This window comes from Plectrocnemia conspersa, unplaced genomic scaffold (genome assembly GCF_051122295.1).
Source record: "Plectrocnemia conspersa isolate PC_06_02 unplaced genomic scaffold, ASM5112229v1 ptg000003l, whole genome shotgun sequence".
In the NCBI taxonomy this organism is placed as follows: domain Eukaryota; kingdom Metazoa; phylum Arthropoda; class Insecta; order Trichoptera; family Polycentropodidae; genus Plectrocnemia; species Plectrocnemia conspersa.
The window spans coordinates 12,022,987-12,044,433 of NW_028277167.1; the positions used below are offsets into that span (position 1 = coordinate 12,022,987).

The 21,447-nt window shown below is 33.1% G+C and overlaps 1 protein-coding gene across 4 annotated transcripts in view; it reads left to right on the forward strand.

Moving 5' to 3' along the window:
* MICAL-like (protein) overlaps positions 1 to 21,447 on the forward strand; it is a 100,910-nt gene that overhangs the window by 48,444 nt on the left and 31,019 nt on the right. For all 4 annotated transcript variants that reach the window (XM_088182109.1, XM_088182111.1, XM_088182108.1 and 1 more), the window contains exon 3: positions 6,943 to 7,130. In XM_088182109.1, coding sequence (XP_088038235.1) covers positions 6,943 to 7,130 — 188 coding nt within the window. The remainder of the gene's footprint in view (positions 1 to 6,942; positions 7,131 to 21,447) is intronic.

Consider the following 21,447-nt stretch of genomic DNA (forward strand, 5'->3'; position numbering starts at 1 on the left):
AAATCCTAAATAATACGATTTATATCTATACTACATTGATATATACACTCAGGATTTTATAATAATGTTTTTTTTAAATGTCCTGCGAATGCTGAAAATGTTAAGGAAAGCTAGCTACTAAACTTGTCTCATTTCTATTGCGTTTTATTAAGATAGACTTCCAGGAATCATGTTATACGTTAAATTCGCATCGCCATATAGCAATCATCCTTACATGCATTCCAAATGATCTTCCGCGAAACATCTTCACACTCTACATACAAGCATCAGCGCAACGTAGTAGATGTGCTCTTGAAAATAAGAAACAACTGAGGGGCAATCGAGGGCAACAAGTCAAAGAAATTCGGTCGGCGATAACAGATTTATTGGAGCGATCGACATTTCATACTTTACGTAATGACTGATTACGGTCCCGAGATGAATAACGGCGACATGGAAAGAGTTACGCCTGCGAAACTGGTTTGTACACAGTTTATAATACACGAGTAAGGTCGAGGGACTGAAGAATCGGAAGAAGAAGAATACATAATAAGCGTTTTCCTTCATTTCGGACCAGGGAGAAAATCCCATTCCCATCGTTTCTTTTTTCCACCATTGTTGTTTTTTTTTTATTGCGGAGAACGATCCGGTTATGCAATTGTTTGCGAGGTACCAAAAGTGCATAAGTGCTGTAAAATTCGCCGGCCTACATACAATCAGTCAGGTTTCTAACAAGCCATGCAAATGGTCTGCAATCACGCAAATCGTTGTTTATTGCGAATTAAATGGCGCTTAATTTTCAATTATAACAGTAGATAATGCTGGTGGAAAAGGGTACTACCGGGAAATGAAGACGAATAAACGAGGGCAAGAAACAACTTGCTTCAATACTTGTTTACGATAGTTTAATTCCGTGGAATAATTAAATTTGGTAGTAGATTTTAATCATAGCATGTATTTTAATGAGTAACGTTTAGATATCTAACAGAAAAATATGCTAAAATTTAATAATGTGCGCAGTGATAAGAACAGGCGACGTATCCTTATCATCAGTTATAGTATACGTTACCTTCTTTAATGCATTCAATATTCAACCCTGGCGATTAAACGTCAATCTGATTGGGGGTATGACTTTTAACTTATTGAAGAGTATTGTAGTTTTTTTGTGCGACTAAAAAAACAGCTTATTGTTTGGTGATATTATTATTGCCATACCAGCGCTATATAATACATACATACATATATTGGATTGAGCGACATTTTATTTGTAGTGTGCCCTAAAATGAATGATTTATGCATTAAAATATTAAAAATTAACATTAAATAAATATATCTTTATTCAATAAAAAATATTACATTGAGCAATATTATATTTATAGTTTGCACTAAAACGAATTATTTGTGCATTCAAATATTTTAATGCACAAACCACTAGTTTTAGTGCACACTACAGGCTCTTAATCTGCAGTTGTATATGAAAAACTTATATGACCTTTTAAATTTTCAAACCACTACTTAAAATATCATTTATAATACCTTTTTAATTTTGTGTAGCCTAAAAGCATTTTTGAGAGATAATAGATAACGTTTTCTTTAAACAGACAATGGGTATTGTGATTATTTTGATGAATAGATTAGTTTGAATATGAGATTATCATTAATATATACATTAATGCTAAATTATACCCATTACTACCAATTATTTAAAATTACTAAGGCCAGAGTTTAATCATTCATATTATAATTTATAATATAAGAAAAATGTACAGTTAGCTATAGAGAAAGAAAGAGAGAGAGAGACGTGTTTTTTTTTATTAAATTAGACAAAATTGTAAGCTGCCGGGTTAAATTTACAATATGATTCACACAAATAATAACATTACGTCTTTGACAAATGTTTACACACGTTGAGTATATTTGATTGCTGTATCTGTGTCATTTGCTGATTTCACACATACATAATTATGAATAACAACACTTTTTTTATCTAGTACACATTGCTTTCAATGATTAATGTGTCTTTATTTTTTAAATAGCTGCATTGCGTTGCGTTATATAAGATATGCTATGACAAAAGCTTTTTTTAATAAAATAATTACTCAGATATGTACTATGTTTAATAATCATAATAATTAAATGTGTCAGTTAATTCGTATGAGACATTTATAAATTGTCGCTGCTTAATTAATTAGAGAAATGAGACTAACGAATACGTGTTTTGGATACCCCGGATCTTTACGTTGAAAGAAATCCTTTTATGTCCGTCATTTTCTTTTTAACCCAAATTTTCCCACGTATCCACTTGATGCAAACAACGAGAGCCATTAATCTCAACATTGTCCGCGCTCGGTTTGCTTTTCTTTTGTGTATTTCACGTGTGTCTTTCGACGACACGCAAAGCTACATAGCGCTGTTACTTTGCATTGTATTTGAGGTATGCTAATGCGGATTCGAGAACGAGGACCAAAAAAATGACTTACGCGACAAAGCAGCTTAATTATCTAGCCGTTCTATGGCCACTGTCAAAACCACCGCCAATTAACGCCTCGTCAGGTGTGTCTCGTTTGCGCAACCAGTTCGGTCATTGTCAGGTGTTCTTCTATTCCTTCTAAGTTTCTTCCAGGTTTTAGACTTTGACAACTTCCGGATTTTGAATCTCAATGGCTACTCACTGCGCGTGCACGCCGAGCTCTAATGTATGATAATATATACAAAGTTGCCTCTTGAACAGCGTGGAAGACTGTTGAGACGTAACAGATAGCGCTTTGTCTTCCGAGGGAGTCGCGTAGGCACCGAGCGCGGACCGGATCGTCCTTTTGACCTTAAAAGGGCACGTTTGTTCGATCGCTTTTTTGTGGGTTGCGGTTGAAAATTTGATCGAAATGCTGACGTTAAAATCGCGAACGAAAACCGCAAGTATATGAAGCAGTTGTTAATATTTAAAAGGAAATGCGTTTGTCGAAATGCAATTGCACGCGAGTGTATGATTGCGACAATCCTTACCTATATGACGAAATGGACGGTGTGTTCGACGAATGTTTCCCTAGGAAATGAGATCGCATAAACGGCAGGGTAAACCCAAAACGATTTTCTAGGAACATTATTGCAATACTCAAAAGGAAAAATGTCTCACAAAATTGGAAAGGCGTCAGTCAAGAAGCCCGTGTGTTTTTTATTTCGTCTGTTACAAATCATCTTCAGCACCCGATCGCAATCCAACTTCCCGGTTCAGCTTGTCAACATTTTCGTCATGAATTACGATTTTGAGATGCTTAAATTGCATAGTTTTACACGACCGGGCTTTATTCCTGATTTGAAAAGCTATCAGAATAATCTCTTTGCTCCCCTTCGATTAATTTTTGATTTGCCGAAACAAATAGACTTTAAGCTGTCCGACCAAGTTTTCCGTTGGCAAGTCGATGCAAACAAAAAACTGGGATTGTCTCTGAACAATGGACAAATTGAACATTTTTGACCCGAGTAAATTTTTAGATAGCCCAAATCGCGTAACTTCGCATGTTTAGTTTGTAGTGATGTACGAAAATCACTGCGATCCACAAAAATGGTGATAAATCGTGTCACTAACAATTTATTGGCGATTCGCATTCTGTACGATACGATAGTTCGTAGCGTCCTCGAATTTGTACTCTTTAGTGATTATGATTATAATTCTACTACGAAAAAGTACTAAGTAATACATATATTTCAATCGGGTATTACCCAGCTTTAGACATAAGCGGATCGTTTCAGTAAATGCCCATAGGATATTAATACTAATGCTACTGTATATTACGAGAACCCTTACAAGTCTTTCTATGGTCTCTTGATTGCGCGAGTGTAAATCAATTGTACAATTTGCTGACATAACACCATAAACGTTAAGGTGCAACGACCGAATGAATCTTTATCGATAGCTATATTAAACATCTTAATCGTCAATGATGGTGCAAAGACACTTTTTTATGTCTCGGTATACTTAAAAATTATTGAGTCGTAAACATCGTATTCCGTAAATTGACGTGGTAATACCTGAGGTGTAATAGTATCGCGTCAGGTCGTAAAACGTGATATTATACCTCCGTTCTACTTCGCGGGCTACCGTTCAGCTACAAAATAATAAATTGCCAACTTAGCGATTAATAAACGCAATGTTTCGCTTAACGAACGCTCGCGTAGCGATTTCTGAATTTTCGGTGTTTGATGAGGATCGTCAAAAAAAATCGTCGTCTTGACCTTCGCGTAGTTCGACGATCCGCCCGATGAATAAATATTTAAAATAAGGAGTAGGTGTGTAGAAGATGGAGAAAAAAATCAGCACATGTGTATTTAAAACGAAACTACACCTATCTCATCAACGTTGCATAACTTAAACTAGTCGCGATAAAGATTCGCTTGACGGCTAATATATTATGCGGTTCATAACAATCGGTGGAATTTTCGCCGACAAAATCCAGTGTGCCATAATAATATACGAGATACGTGTAGTATTATGTTGTTTCATTTTAAATCGTCGAAACCGCAATGGGTTTTTACTAACGAATTCGATTTAATCCCGTGTTTATGTATTGCAATAACTCGCCGTCGTTCAGAGTTATGATGATGTAAATGGAGGATTATGGTTAAATTAGGAATGAATGTCTGATTTATAGCCTTATAGAATTGTTGAAGTGATTGTATTTAGAATCTTATAATGTTTTAATCTTATTATAAAATCACAAGTTTTGACGTCTACATAGTGTTATTATAGATTATTTTTTCCATCTTTTAATTCGATGCAAAAAATAATGTTTAAACTTTCTTTATTTTTGGGAAAAAAGTCTAAACAAGCAGGTTTGTAGAATATGGCTTGATAACAACCCAATCGTATTTTTGGGATATCATCGTTTTACTTGGTTGCGCCTTATCATGGTAAAAGACTTTATGTTTACTAATTCAAATATATTATTTTGATAATCGTGTCATTTTATTATTATATATTGATTTTATATATTATATTAATTTTTTTCGTATCATTTTTCTATTATATATTGTTGCGAATTAAAGCAAAAAATGATACTTAACCTACCTATTTCTAAGAGGAATATATTTGAACCCCAAAGTTATTATTATTTTAACCATATTGTCTATCGGATATTTATTGTGATTGAACGTGGAAAATAATAATTTTATATTAACTTTTATTCATTAATACTAATATTTTATTGCGGTTACTTTTTACCCCATTCCGGTCCTCAATTTCATTTTTCAGGTTACGGTACTCTAAGGTTAAATAAACACGTTGAAACACAATCAATGGTTTTTCAATTTCCAACATGTAAAACCATCCCTATGTTATGTAAATGTCTCACTATGGATGATAGGCTAACTTCTCTGGTGTATTTGAAATTTTGTCTGCTTTAACTGCGTGGTCTTTGACATGATACAATGGCCCATAAATATACAGTTATTAAATATTTTAGAAAAATGCTAAAATTAGATTACAGTTCAATCATAAATATTAAAGATATATCTGTAATCCTTGTTTTGATTTTTCAGAAACTATTATTACTAATTAATTTATATTGTTTTTGAGTGGTTACATATCTTTCATAAGTAAAAATTTAATATTGTGTCAAGAATTATAATCTAGCAACAGAAAATATAAAAATATATAAATGAGTGCAATAAATCGGGTTAAGGGTAAAAATAACTACCGTCGGTAAAGATTGAATGATACAACGATACTTATATTGACCAAAGAAATGGCCCAATCTCCACAAAAGCCAGAATGGTTTGGTTTAAAGAAGTTACGTTCTGTGATGATATATTCGAATCAGATAAAATGCATTACGTTTGCCATCAAAGTGACGAAAGGATGGGAAAAATGTCTACAGGCAAATCCAGAGAACTAAATGCTCGAAGACCGCTTCTTATATTCCGAAATTGAAGGTATCCACTTCATCGTCAGAATAGTAAAGGCATAGAATTTTTATCCCTTCGATGGGCTCAATTTTACACTGCGACTCTAAATTATTTAAGAATATGATAAATGTGTAACCATACATCGCCGTGATTATAAAACGTTTAACCAACAGATAATTTTAACCGATATCACATTACTCAATTTTCCACATTTTATTATTAATAATTTTAGGGCCTGGAACATGTGTTTTATTACGGCTGATGATGAGGCCGTTTAATGGTTGCCCAATAACCGTGACATGCATTCGCGGGCTACTTTATAGCGCGCCGTCGTATATTACACTACTATATCTTCTCACAAAATTATCATACCTAAACGCTCATTTTCACGTTGCGACCGTGTAATTTTGTCTTCTCTCTGCCGACGCTAAAAACGGGTTAATTGGCGTCCGTCGTTATTTATTGGCACTGCTCCTCGATCCGTCATTAGTCAGTTTTCGTATAAATTAATACTGCGCAATCTCTAACGGGTCTTCTCTTTATGTGAAGCGTAATCTTGCTCGGCGATGGTGTTGGCATTATAAAAAATGAGAGATTCGCCAATTAATTATGCGACGATTGATGGATCGGCGAGATGAATCTCTGGAGGAAAAAATGAGACGAGATTAAATGAGCTTGCGATCTTCTTGCATGTAATATTTGACTCAAATATGCTTTTGGTCAAGAGTTTAGATTGTTTTAAACTGAAAATTGTCAGCTCTATAAAACAAATAATTTTCATCATAATTCAGGATCCCAAGAGCTTTCACTATATTTTAAAAGTGGATATAACATAATATATTCCTCCATAGATTCAAGTACATTTTCAAAATCAATGTATGTAAATCTTATTGGAAAATATATTTTTATACATTAAAATTATGTTTCAGCTTTTCAAATATAAAATATAAATTCGCTAGAAATTATTATATGCTATTAACGGGAAATTATTATGAAAAATATCCGTTTAAACTATCTGTTAATTTATAAATAATTATTGATTATTTCTCTCTTTATCCACAGCGACTTTTCAAGCCTCAAGAAGGAAGACGTGTACCACAATAATGAACTGGCATTCCGCACTGCGGAGTCGTATTTGGGCATTCCTGCGCTCCTAGATGCCGAAGACATGGCCCAGTATGCAGTTCCTGACAGGCTCTCGATTCTCACATATTTATCGCAGTATTATCAGCACTTCGCGTCCGCTTCAGGTAAGACTTTCCACATCATATTGCTTCAGAAACATATTATGGATACGCAATTAGATGTAAATCTGATCTCTGACGCGAAACTCGTTAACTCGCATCGAGCGTTGTCGAAATAAAGATAACTGACGTCTTCATATTTTATCGCAAAATCAATTCTACCCATCTTCAGGCGGATGTCGAAGACCTGCTACACATTTGTGTTCGTTTCCGCTCGCAATCAAAAAGGATGTTTGCAGCAACGTCTGCCGAAACGCGACCGACCGGTCGAGCAGTTTTTTTCGCGTTGCATTCGCAAAGGTGCTGCAGAATCTTTCGATACTTTGTTCTTCATTAACCAAAGAACACCGCCGGCGTGCACGCGAAACTCGTTTGCAGTAAATTCCGTCTTGAGAAGCGTCGTGAAGACGAATTTATCATGATGGCGCATCGATTGCTTCATAATCGTGTGTTTTGCATTCACTTCTTAAGGACGCCCTCTCCTATTGTCTTACTTCTGCGTGTTTTAGGATTGGTCTTTTATAAATTTTCTAAGCAAACAACCACTGCTGGAACTTCACCGACCGGTATGTCTTAAGTGTGCCACGCGGTCTACCTCTTCCTATCTTCCGTCTCCGGCGATTGCATCTTATCGTGGGCCCTCGGCGCGACACTGAGGTACTTATTGAGGCGTGTGTGTAGTATATATATTTTTAATGTATTGCCATCGCTTCTATTGACAATTGGAACCGGTTGGGTGGGTCTTCAAGGGCCCAGTCTGCCGCCGCCGCTGCGGTGTCACTTGTACAAGGTCTTCGTTTATCGTCGTGTGTGCACCGACCGGCGATGCTTGCACTCGTTACCCAAAAAAGACACGAAAAACCTGAAGTGACCTCCCGTCGTGCGTTGCCTTTGTGCGCCATGAGACTACCACTTTGATATCAATGAAAAAATCTGAGCACGCTAGGCATAACGTAGGTGACATGAGGGTGGGTTGCATTTGTGCCATGAACTCTTGATGAAAAATATGGCGACCACTAAGCTGTGCCCATTTTACCTCGCGGTATGCATTCAGTTGCAAATCCGAAGAAGTAAATTAGACTAGTTTTCAACCTGTTCTTAACTAACTCCTATTTAGGCACACGAGGAAAGGAGCTCGAACACGCGATTTTCGATCACTGATCGCTAACCTCACATAACGGGAAAGGGTGTATGTAAAACACAACATGCACAGGCGGCAATCGGCCTATCTGCGTAATGAGCCCGAGACATTCTCATGACCTATGCTTCTATAAAATATTACGTTTTGTCCGGAGTTAATCAATTCTTTTTTTCTCTCGCTTGATGAGCGACCCCTCTTTGTGGTTCCATTACTAATCTGACCCGCGTGGGCGAACGGACTCTATGTACTTACTATTTTTTTATTATTATTATTATTTATCATGATGCTTCGTAGTCGTTCGTGTAGTTAGTACCTTCTTCACGAGATGAAGTCTGTCCGAGGTCGGGACGCCGACAGGTTTGTGATTAAGGGAGCCGCCGTGTGTGGCCGCCCGCAGCGTGACTCGACCCCGCACCCCTTTTTGTAAAAACCCCATCGGCTCCTTTGCATGCGGCCGTATACTGTAGATATCCGTGTATACTTCCAAGCGAGACCTGTTGTTGCTGTTGTCTTCTCGGCAATGGCGTCTCCTCAACGCTCGTTCCCGTCAATCAAGAGGATTGCCGCTGCTATAAAACCATTCTTTGTTGCGACTGTGAGACACGAAAGTTCATAGATTGCGCTTATAATTCCTTAAATTTAGAAATCGTTTCATAGAACAATGGGTGTTAAAATGATATCTGCAGTACTCCATAAAAGTACTCTCAAAATTATTCACATGGATCTGACCAAAATATTTTTAACTGATAATCTAATGTAATATAAAGAATTTGAACTGTTTTGCTTACTGATCGATTTGAAGTAGATGTCAGTATATTTATCAGGAAAACCACCATTCGGTTGCAGGTACGGAATAGGTGTGACTTGCAGCAAAAATAGACGCCGGAAGGCTTTGAAAAACGTTGCTCTTGTTTAATTTAGCAGGCGAACGAAATATTCATTCTTAAAACATTGATTTTTGCATTCGTATTTTTTTTAAGATTGAAATTGTTCGAGGAAGTCGAAACGAAGTGTTAGCTAAATGTAAATCCTAGAGTCGGTCATAAAACTTAAATTGTCAAATAATCTTTTCGGAGTGTAAATCTTCTTACTACCTGCTCTGGATGTACATGTATGTGGACTTTATGGGAATTCTCGAGAAACCTTCAAATTAGAAATGAAAATCATAATTTTGCATTTTTATTGAAAAGAAACACTACTTGCGATCATCCGATTCTAGCAGAACACTCGTTCCCATGCATTGTATGATATCAGAGGTTGAAGATTTTGAATTGGCCTTTTATAACGTTAAAAATCAAAACCTTTACAGCTATCTGAGGAGAATTGAGATTTAATCCGAATTTGTTTAATTATGTATTGATCCTCGAACTTTCGTGTCGGTGGTGTGTACCTAGTACACAACACAAAGAAGCGTGTGCATCGACTTCTGCTTCAGGTGTCCACGACTTCAAATACGGACACATACACACACGCCCAATAATTAGGTGTTTATTATTTTAATGAGGTACACAAACCGTAATCCACTTGTCGCTCGTCTCACGACTTACCCCGAGGTTACGCCCGACCATATATATTATTCGCTAATCATCGCGAAATTGCGTCTTTACCTCGCTCCACCGACCGACCGAGGACCATTACATTACACCGCCGTACCCACGGCTTTATCTCGCTCCATCATCTGAAATCGATCCTTTGTTGGTCGACGACCACTAAACCGTATTCGTTTTAGCTGTCAAGCTGTTCTTTTATACTATTTTTTGTATGTGTGTGTATACACATAGATGTAATCCAATCGAAGATCGCCGATAAGGAAAACGTATAAACGGTACCGCGCAGACGCCGCCGCCGATTCCATTTGCAATTATCCCTCCTGTATTCTCTTTGAACCGCTGTAATTTCGCGTCGGTCGGTATCCCGTTGCACGAACCATCCAATTGCTTGCCCGCCTTCCCCTTGCTTGCTCGCCATGCGCGTAAGTGCTCCTTTGGATGCATACAAGGCCGCTCCGTGAGAACGACGGGCGACTAAATTACCCTGCTTGCATTTTTTTTCCAATCGAGGCTCTCTCCGTCACGCTTATATAAATATTGAACTTTTCCTCTTGTATTATATGTATTTTGAACGATCAGTGACTCTTTGAACTGAATCGATGTCCATATGAAAAACTCTCCAATGTATGGAATATGAAAGATATCTATCTCTACAGATACATCTCTGGTGAGCGATGTTTAGAGTTGTCTGATCAATAAGATTTAGTTGAAATCGCAACACTTAATGTATTCAAATTTTTTGGTTTTGCTAATCAATAAACAGGTGAAACATGCGAGGTATTTTAATTCTTTTTTCGTTTTTTTGCCTTAAATATCAATACTGGTATTAAAAATCCCGGTATTGTTGCCATCTCTAGGTATGATTAAGTTAAATATAAGTCAGACGATTTGGCCAGTTGTGCGGCGCAACGCGCGACAGCAACGGACAAAGCACGTCGTTTATCTCGATTAATTTAATGATCTAAATTCAACGCTAATTACTCATATTTTAGAATTTTGTGAAAAACGAACGGGTTTGGAAGTATATAGTATTTTTTTATAGTTTGGAAGTATATGCGACGTATATACGCTGATCTATATTATAGTATGCTAAGGTTCAATGTGTCATATACAATTTGAAATGCAAATATTTACCACGTTAAAATTCAAGTTATCCTCAAATAAAGTATTAAGAATGTCTATAGATTTTCAAATGTAGGATTTCTAGAATAATAGTTTGAAGAGTTCCAAATGATGTGGGAGGCTTGAATAACGTTGCTTTAATTTTATTTATTTTATTTTATTAATTTATTTAGCTTAATAGCTAATCTTTACATCTAACAACTTTAGTAAACATATATAAAAATATATAAAAAATACATAACAGAAAGAAAAAATATACAATAATAAAGACTTAATATTATAATATTTTATTTCTATATGTACGAAGGTGTTTTTTTATTCCATTTATAAAACCCGTTATATTTTTGCTGTTTCGGATTTCTCTTGGAAGACTATTATATAAATTAAAACCTCCGTACATAATTCCCCTAGCCGTACTCGTTTTCTTATATTTAATTATCTTTAAATTTTCTCTATTTCTAGTATTATATTTATGTACATCTTTATTTCTTATTAAATACTTATTAAAATAGTGTGGTAACATATTATTTTCTAACTTATATATAAATACTAAAACATTCATACTCAATATTTCTTGAACATTCAACCATTCTAATCTATCAATCATACTTTTACAATTAGTTAATCTATTTTTATTTAAGATTACTCTCATTGCCCTATTTTGTAATTTTTGCAACATTTGTTTATCTAATTTATTCAACATATTTAATAGTGTTGCACAATAATTAAAATGGGGCAATATTATACTATTGTAAATTAATTTTTTTGTATTTATACTTAATATATTTCTTAATCTAGATAATAAACCTATTTTTCTACTAATTTTTTTTAATATGTAATTACAATGTTCTTTAAAGTTTAATTTTGTATCAACAATTACTCCTAAATATTTTATATTATCCACTATTTCTATATTAGAGTTATTTATTACTATTTTGGTACTATCATCTAACACATTTTTATAATTAATAAACATACATTTAGTTTTATTCTCATTTAATTTAAGTACATTATTCTTTAACCATATCTCTAACACACCTAATTCATCATTCAAATTACTCACAACTTCTTCAATGTTATCACCCATGCAATAGATCAATGTGTCATCCGCAAATAGATGAACTTTACATTTTCTTACGTTATTAACTATATCATTAATATATAAAACAAACAACAATGGTCCCAATTTAGACCCTTGTGGTACTCCATAATACACTAACCTCTCTTCAGAACATACATTATTTATCTTAACTTTTTGTTTTCTTTTATATAAGTAATTATTAAACCATCTCAAAACTATATCACTTATACCTATACTCTCCAATTTCTTCAACATTATTTCTCTGTCTATTGTTTCGAAGGCTCTCTTGAAATCCAAGAAAACTGCTCCAATGATTTTGTTTGTATCCTTAGCCAACAGCCAATCATTTATCACTACTTGTAATGCAGTTTCAGTGGAATGCTTTTCTCTGAATCCCGATTGTTGTTCACATATTATGTTTTGAGAAGTAATAAATTCCTTTAATTGTTTGATTACTACTTCTTCTATTATTTTTTCTATACACGGTAGCATGTTGATTGGTCTCATTTCTTCAACTTTTTTACTATTTTTTATTTTAGGTATAGGTACAATAGTAGCAATCTTTAAATTTTCAGGCATTTCTCCTAAGGAGAGTGCTTTATTTATTAAATAATTTAATTTAGTTCCTATTATTTCCCATGTTTCTTTAATTATATTTATATCTAGTTCATAAGTACTAGTTCCTTTTTTAAATTTACATATTATGTTATGAATTTCATCTAATGATACTGAATTAAATTTACTAAATTTTACAATTAATGTTTTATTATTATATTGTACTAAATTACTAATCCTTGGTATTGAATTTACAATTTCTTCTATGCTCTCAATGTAATATGTATTCATTTTTTCTGCCATTATATAAGGATCTTGATATATATTTCCATTAATTTCCATTTTTATTATGTCGTTTTTCTGAGTTGGATTAATTAATTGTTTTATTGATTTCCACATCTTATTTGGATCATTTTGTATTTCATCTATCAATTTTTCATACCATTTCTTTTTAGCCATTCTTAATACTTTGACTGCCATATTTCTACATTGTGTGTATGTTTTCCATTTTTCATTAAAGACTTTATATTCTATTTGTTCTGTTTTTAATATTTGAAAAATTTTGTATGACTCATCTCTTTTCTTTATAGCATTTTTAACATCATCATTAAACCACGGTTTTGGGTTGTAACGATATTCCTTTTTAAAATTATATTGACTTTTTGTTTTACAATCTACTATATTCTTATAAATTTTGTTCCATATCCTATTAACATCCATATTATCTACATTCCAGTCACATTTTTGTAATTCTAATCTTAATTTATTAAAATTAATTTTTTTAATTATATCAATTTTTTTTGTTTTTTTAAACTTAAGTTCATTATGTTTTTCTATATAAATATATACAATTGAATGGTCAGTTATTCTTGGAGTTGATTTTACTTCACAATAAATTTTTTTGTTGTTGGTAAATACTAAATCTATTAATGTGCTCGATCTATTATTAGTCCTTGTATTTTCTTTGACACATTGTCTTAAACCAAATATATTTGATATTTTTTCTAATTTTGCTGTGTAAAAATCTTCACATTTGTTCCAATTAAAATTCCAATCTATAATTAAAACAGTATCCAAAATTTGATCAAAACTCCATTCTGCAATATTATTTATAAATTCTATGAATATATTCGGATTACTATTTGGAGATCTGTATGCTATACATAATATTATGGGAATTTTTTCAATAAAAATCTTAACTGTGATAGACCAGTATGTCTTATCTTGATTATTTTTAAATATAGTATTGAATTTTATATCATTTCTAATATACAGTATAACACCTCCTGTATGTCTGGAATTAGAATCACATCTAATTATATTATAATTGCCAATATTTAGTTCAAATTCTTCAATGTCATTTGTGATATGGGTTTCAGTTAACCCTAAAAATATTGGATATTCCTTTTCAGTAATTAATTCTATTTCCTCTTTATGTTTTAAATAACCTTGTGCATTGATTAATATCCCAGTTACTGATTCTTGTTTCCCATATGAACTTGATTTTTTTAATTGCTATACTATATTATATTGTATTTTATTATAGTAATTTTGCTCGTATCTTTTATAAATTGAACAATTTCTATCCATGGAGTTGTGTTCCACATTCAAATTAAGATTTAGTAATTTATTTGCTCTACAGCAATTCACACAGTTTTCTTTTTTGTTGCATTGATTTATTAAATGTTCTTCCAAACCACATTTTATACAATTTTTTTTATTTTTACATTCACTGGCTTTGTGATTATAACCATAACAGTTATAACAACGGTATATGAATATGTCTTCATATACTTTACACCTATCCCATTCAATATTTAATTTGCCTACATCCATTATATTTTTAAATGTCGTAACATCTACTTCAATAATAGCATCATACTTATTAAATTTGTTTTTTTTAATATGTTTTACTTCTAAATAACATTTGTTTTCTTCTACACATGTGTTTTGTTTCATTATACACTTTTTTAGTTGATCATATTTTAATTCTTCAGAAATTCCAATTATTTTTATTTTTGGTTTCTTTAAATTTCCTACTTTTATATTATATTTATCTCCTAGTTTTTTTACTGCATCTGTCGTAATTTTCGATGCATCTTCTTTACTATCACATGTAATTATTATACCTCCTTTGCTTATTGGTCTTATATTTTGTATTCCAACTTCTAATTCTGTTGGTTTAATTAAATTTTTGCAATCCTTTTTTGTCTGCTCTATATTTTGCAAATTTTTAGGTATAATTATCGCAATATCTTTTCCTTTTTTTACGATTTCCGAATAATGTTTCTTTTGCATTTTATTTTTAATAATATTGTTATTTAAATGTAGTTTATCCTTTATATTATAAACATCTTTTCTAACTTCATTTAATAACTCAATTATTGAGTTATTATTTTCATTTTTATTATTTACATCGTCCCTATTAGTTTTTAATACATCTAATAAATGTTTATACATTATATCAAATGTATTAGTTATAATGTTTTTTTTTTCTTTTGATAATATATTACCATTTGATAATAATACATTTAATTTTGTTTTTAATTCATCCATTTCCTTTATTCTATTTTCTGGCGTAATTACGCCCGCTATAGTCACGCCGCTATCGGCCATTTTTTTTTTATGTAACAATACTAATTATTTCTATCTTATACTATTTATATATTATATTAATCAATCTATTTATACTATTTATTAAATTGTGCTACTTACGCGCAAATATCTGCCGGTTTTCACCTCCAAAGGGGTTGGTTACCACAATCTTGGCTAATTGCACGGCAGACACATGCACATACGATGAACACAAACAACTAACTGTAAGAGTGTCGATTTAAATATAACTATCCTAATCATTATTGCAATTATTGCTGATTTACACAACCTTTTCCGGAACGTCCCCTCTGAAATAGAAAATCCAATTATTCGTTATTATAAGCTATTTTAATATCAAATAGTAAACTTGAAAAATAAATATTTTTTTTAAACGAACTAATTTATCATAAATGGCACATTTATTGTAATTTTAAAAATTTTCGTATTCAAAATTGCTTTTAAAATTTGTCTTGATCGCTCCTGCTTTTAAAAAAAACTTTTTAAAAGAAAATGCAGGCGGCCCTCGACTTTCGCACATAATTGGTTCCTGAAAATGTGTGCGAATGTTGAATGTACGAAAGTCGAGAGAAGTAAAAAAATTTGAAATTGTGTGTATTTTAAAATATTTATTTATCAAGTAAATATAAGATGTTTAAGAGGCGTTTAAGAGACATGTTTAAGTAGAGTTTGCGGGTGTTTCCTTTGAAAAGTTATCAAGAGTTAACTGTTTTCCACTATTCTCTTTCTTTTCTTCATATAGTATTTTATAACATGCTATGTTTTTATTGATCGCCCCACGCACTTGAGATATGCGTTCTCCATTGGGATCACAATCTTCCATAATATTTAAAAAATTGTCAAGGTGTGTGAAGACTTCATTCATATTTTTCATTGTTAAAGAGTTTTCCAAAATAAACCTGTCTCATCTACATTAAATATTTGACTAGAGGAATATTCTCCATATTCAATAATTTTGGATAATTAGGAAATAAATTCTTTTACATCATCTTTATCCGCATCAGCCGATTCTCCAGTAAATTTAATATTATGAAAAGAATACCTCATTTTAAAATTGTAAAACCAACCGTTACTTGCTTGAAAAACCTTAAATTTTTTTTTAATCTATCTTTCCAATCTTTGTTCAAACTAATTGAAATACTCAGAGGGACATCTTTTTGATGTTGGTCATCGATCCATGATGACAAAGATTTTTCCATTACATCCATGTTTTTTTTTTGCCGTGTTTTTTTGGAAACATATCTTTAAAGATTGTGGAAATATATCTTTAATTTCCACAATTTTTAACGTATTCCTTAATTATATTTTTATTTTGTAAAATTGAACATATCGTAGACCTGTTTGTATCATACGAACGTCCGATTGAAGCAAAAGATTCTCCGATATCAGAACATCTAATAATTTCCATCTTTGTCTCGAATCATGTGAAGATTATTAGTCCTTGATTTCCTTTTGTTCGTATCAACGCTGAAGTTTTTCGTTTCTCACTCATGTTTATATTTTTTTTTTTAATTTGATTAAAATGTTTTTTTTTCAAATGTGCGAAATAGTGAATTGTGCGAAAGTCGAGGGCCGCCTGTACATTTAATTCAATAATATAAATAATTTTACAAACATAATAATTATATATAATATACATAGATGCTATTGGTTTATAACCATTGTTAATTTTATAAAAAAATAAGGATACGGGTAAAAATTAATAAACCTTTTACAATATAAAAATCTAAATACAATTTTTTAGTTTACGTGGACAATCGATATTTTTGGTCGTAAAATATAATATCGTACTTTGCATCTAAAATTTCAGTTAAAAGTTAAAGCAAAATGTGTCTCTTCCACTATCTAAAATTTCATCCTTAAAAGCTTTGCAATAATTTGCAAAATATTACATTAAAAATTACCAGGAATATATTCGAATATTTGGATTGGAATACATTCCAAATGTTTTAATTTATATTGGCTTTCAATGCCGTTTTTGAACGTTTCGAAGTTTCGCGCGTTGAGCTCTCTCGAACCAGAATATTTATGAAAGCTCGATTACTTATCCGTATCCATAAATATTTCCACTAGCAAAAAAATATATTTCCGGTATGTAAATCTAGAACTTCCGTCATTAAATAGATGTACTTCCTTCTGGTTCTTATTATACGAGCATATATATGGCATGAATGGTTCGATAAAAGGTTTCGGGGGCTCGATTTTCACTATCGTAAATTTGATATTTAATGTCCTAATTTCAATAGAAAATAAAAATCGATAAAAATAAACTCCAGATCGTACCCTCTAATTCCATTAAATTAACCTTTCCCACTACCCTTGTATTTGATAAATGACGTTTTCAGATCCTATCGAGTTTCTTTGTTTAGTGTTTTTTTACTATAAAATATTATATTTAATAAATATGAAGGTGTAGTATCACATCAACAGAACAAAACTCACACAAAAAAACTCAGGTAAAATAGGAAGCGAGACATATTTAAAAAAATGATCAATGATAATTAAATAATAATACGTATAACTGTATTTTATGGGAATTTATAGTTTATTTTTAATTTAAATAAATTAATCTTCAAGTACAGTTTAATGGTATGAATTAATTTACTTATCCATTAAAATTAATTGCAAGTTACGTATTTGAAAGATGAACGTTTGCAATGTTAAGACAATTGCAATTAATACTAGTAGAGAGCTTTTAAATCCTATTAAACTACACAACCGCTCATCAGGTAGTAAAACGGTTGTATTATACCCATCGGAATAAACTATGAACGTAATTGATTAAAGCTCAACGGGGCATTTCGATCCACCGACGTTTATATATTCACGGAAAGGAATATTATCGTCATGAGATGTTATTTTCAGAGACGAAAGAGAGAGAGCATCGATATATTATAAATATATTTACAGCGTCGCTTTTATTAATTTCCTACATAATTTATTGCCCAACGTGTATCCAGTCTGTAATATCTCGAGGCTCGCGTGCTCCTTTCTTATTACCGCTCCGGCCCTTCTCGGTCTTCCTCTCCCAAGGCTCGGTCCGTCTTCGGTTTTTTATTATTATTTTTGTTCTTTCGTATTATTATTTGATTTTTTTCCCTCTCGGTTTTCATCTTCGGTTACCTGTGTTCGGTCTTTGTTTTTATTGTGCCGTGCGGTTATCTGTTAGATCGTTGTCGGAAACCCGCCTCTGCGCCTTTGATTTTATAATAATCGCTGCCTTGTTGTCTAATCAAGCCTAACTGAAATATCCATCACGTGAGCCAACAACCACCGCAGTTCGTTCTTTCACCTTTGGTATTATGTAGACGAAGCCGTGACCCCCGAGACCCGCACACACTACTTTCGATCGCCCGTGACCTCTTCGCGAAAATTTAATTAGTGAAATCAAACGCAACACGCCCATTGACTATATATCACTCGTAGCCGTTTGACCCTTTCGATTTCGAAATCTTAATAGCCTTGCGAATCTATCAGAGTACTAAATCATCTGCACGTGATTAGATTGTATTTTGTGTATTTTAGACTTTAGTAACAATTTTGAGTGGTCCCGATACTCATTTTTATCTCTACTTTCGAAAACATTTTCTCCATAACAAAATTACGCTATTGACCATTTTTCGTTTTAACAAAATTAAAGCTTGTCTGTACCGATTATCGCTTGAATGATCTCAGATCACATTTGTCATCTCTAATTGTCACAAGTCGCGCTATTCCACACTACATCTTCGCCGACAGCTTAATTTTTATTTTTTAGGTCAATTGGCTATCAAGTCTTCTGACACTTGTGAAAAATGACAGTAGCGGCCTCTCTGCCGATTTGGATGACAAATCGTTGTTAATTTCCCTCCTGATAGGCAATTTGTATTCATTGTCGCACGAAAAGACTGCGGACAGTCTTAGATCGATCGATAAAGTTAGCATGATGACATCGCGTGGTCTTCTTAATTTATAACTAAATCCGATTTGGGCTCGGCTTCTATTACCGGTCGTATCAAAAATAGATACGGCAAAAGCTTTCGTTTATTTTTTTTCCTCTATAGTTTAATCTCAAATTAAAAATACATATAATTAGGGGCGTAAATCTGATATGATTGAAAATTAACGGCTTTTAAAACACACAATGGTGCCTTGAGTTTCGGCGAGGAAGCGCCCAAGAGAGAAGCGTGATCTTTTATCAAAAATCAAAAGGAGTCGTGATACCGAAGCGAGCGTGGTTGTTAAAAAAATATGATAATGGACGTGGTCCTTTTTTGATGTACGTTTTAGATTGTGTTCATCATAAAAAAAACACCTCTAATGATTATAACAAGGACCTGTTTTATAAATGAAGTAAAGTTGCATTATTCTTAAGAAATTACTATTTTACTTCATCATCATCATCATAACAAAAGTCTATACACAAGTAATGCTTCTGATCTGCAACATAGATACTGTTGCAACAGACAATTGTTGTGTATTGTTCAATAATGACATTTCAAACTTAGCTAACACAACCACACCTTAGATTTGGACCATGACTATGTTTTTTTATTTATGTATTATAAAAGACCATTTCGCGATTCTCACACACGATCCTTCGGCGATGCTGATATAATGAGCGCGCAGATAAATCACCACAATGGAACTACGAAGGTGAATCGAGAGTGAACGGGTGTATATGCATAAGTACTGTATACCGAGGGGTTAATTGGGTGTTTCGCTCGAGACACCTGCGCTGATAGCCAGTTGTCCTTCGTGTCCTTGTGCCACTAACTGTGAGAGAAAAGAGGTTCTGATACGTTGCTCGAGGCAACGGAACACGAACGTAGGCCTTATAAGGATCGCAAATATATAGCCTAGAGTTAAGTGCCGGATCTCGTGACACTTACTCATATTTTGAGCTTTTATCACTTCTAGCGAGTGGCACTTTTTAACGGTTCGATACGTTATGTGTGTGCAATCAATCGTTAGTTATAATATGTATGTGAAAATCACAAGGCCTGCGAGATAAGTGTGATTTCGAAACGCAGTTAAAGCGGCCAAATGAATAGGTAGCTGTAGGCTTTGCAGAGACAATCGCGTTTCAAAAGACCGATTAAGTAATTATAAGTGTGTGTGTGTACGAAGTGTTTTATCTATATTTTTAAATTTAAAATCTGGCGAGTGATAGTTGAGCGAGAGCTACCAGACAATGCCCGCGTAACGAGTAATAAATTTGCATTCAGAGTTATTGTTCGACGTGCGATATAGCTTGATTTATGGCAGCGGCTACTAAATATTCAATGATAGATAATGTGTAACTGTAATGAGTATGATTTAGCGATAAATTGGCTAGTGAACATTGCAACTGCGTTACCTTGCCTCTGGCGACCGTCGGCCCACGCGCACCATTTTGCACAATTTCTTCAAAGCTCAGTTATAATATGGTCTCGATAGATTTTTAAAAACTAGGAATTTCCCACAAAACTCGCGTTAACTATGTGAATGTCACTTCGCGTTAATTATATGAAAAGGAGTCTTGATTTCTTGTGTGTTTCTTGGAGACAAGGAATCGGAAGAAATGCCGTCCGGACGGCGGCTTCTGTCACGTACAGCTGGCATATTTGCGTGCGATCGAAAAATGTGCCAAATAATCGCAATTTTTAAATTGTCATATTATTAAAATTACGCTACTGATAATTATAAAAGTTTGTGTGGGCACTCACCAATACAATATCAATGAAAACTTTTCGGTCGTAAATATTCAATTTACGCAAAATCTTTGTCAGCTTTTGCAAAATGCCATAACGCATAAAAATGATACTTCAGAATACGAACACCACATCTGTGACTATCCTAGAATTTGTCGCCATCGATTCTAAATAAGAATTCGTTATGGTGTGACATTTATATAAACCGATCTAGGAAAATACATAAGGATATTCGAAACGATTTTTTTTAACAAAATCATGTACCACTAATTATTTTTTAATTATTTAATTTTATATGAAAAAAAATTTAATAACGATATATGTTAAAAGAATATACTATTAAAAATATAATTAATTCCTTTTGGTGCCTTAAAATATTTAAAGATGTCAGTAAGCGTCTGTTGAAGTCCCCAATAAACATGTGCTAGTATAACTTGACCAAGTGACCACGATGCAGCGCTCGTCATGCGTGTTAACCATAGGACGCCTACGCGTATTCTGAAATTGAACCGAGTTACTCGTTCTATCTCAGTTTGCGAAACATTACATCATTATCTCTCTCACTCTCGTCACTTAACACGCGAGAGAG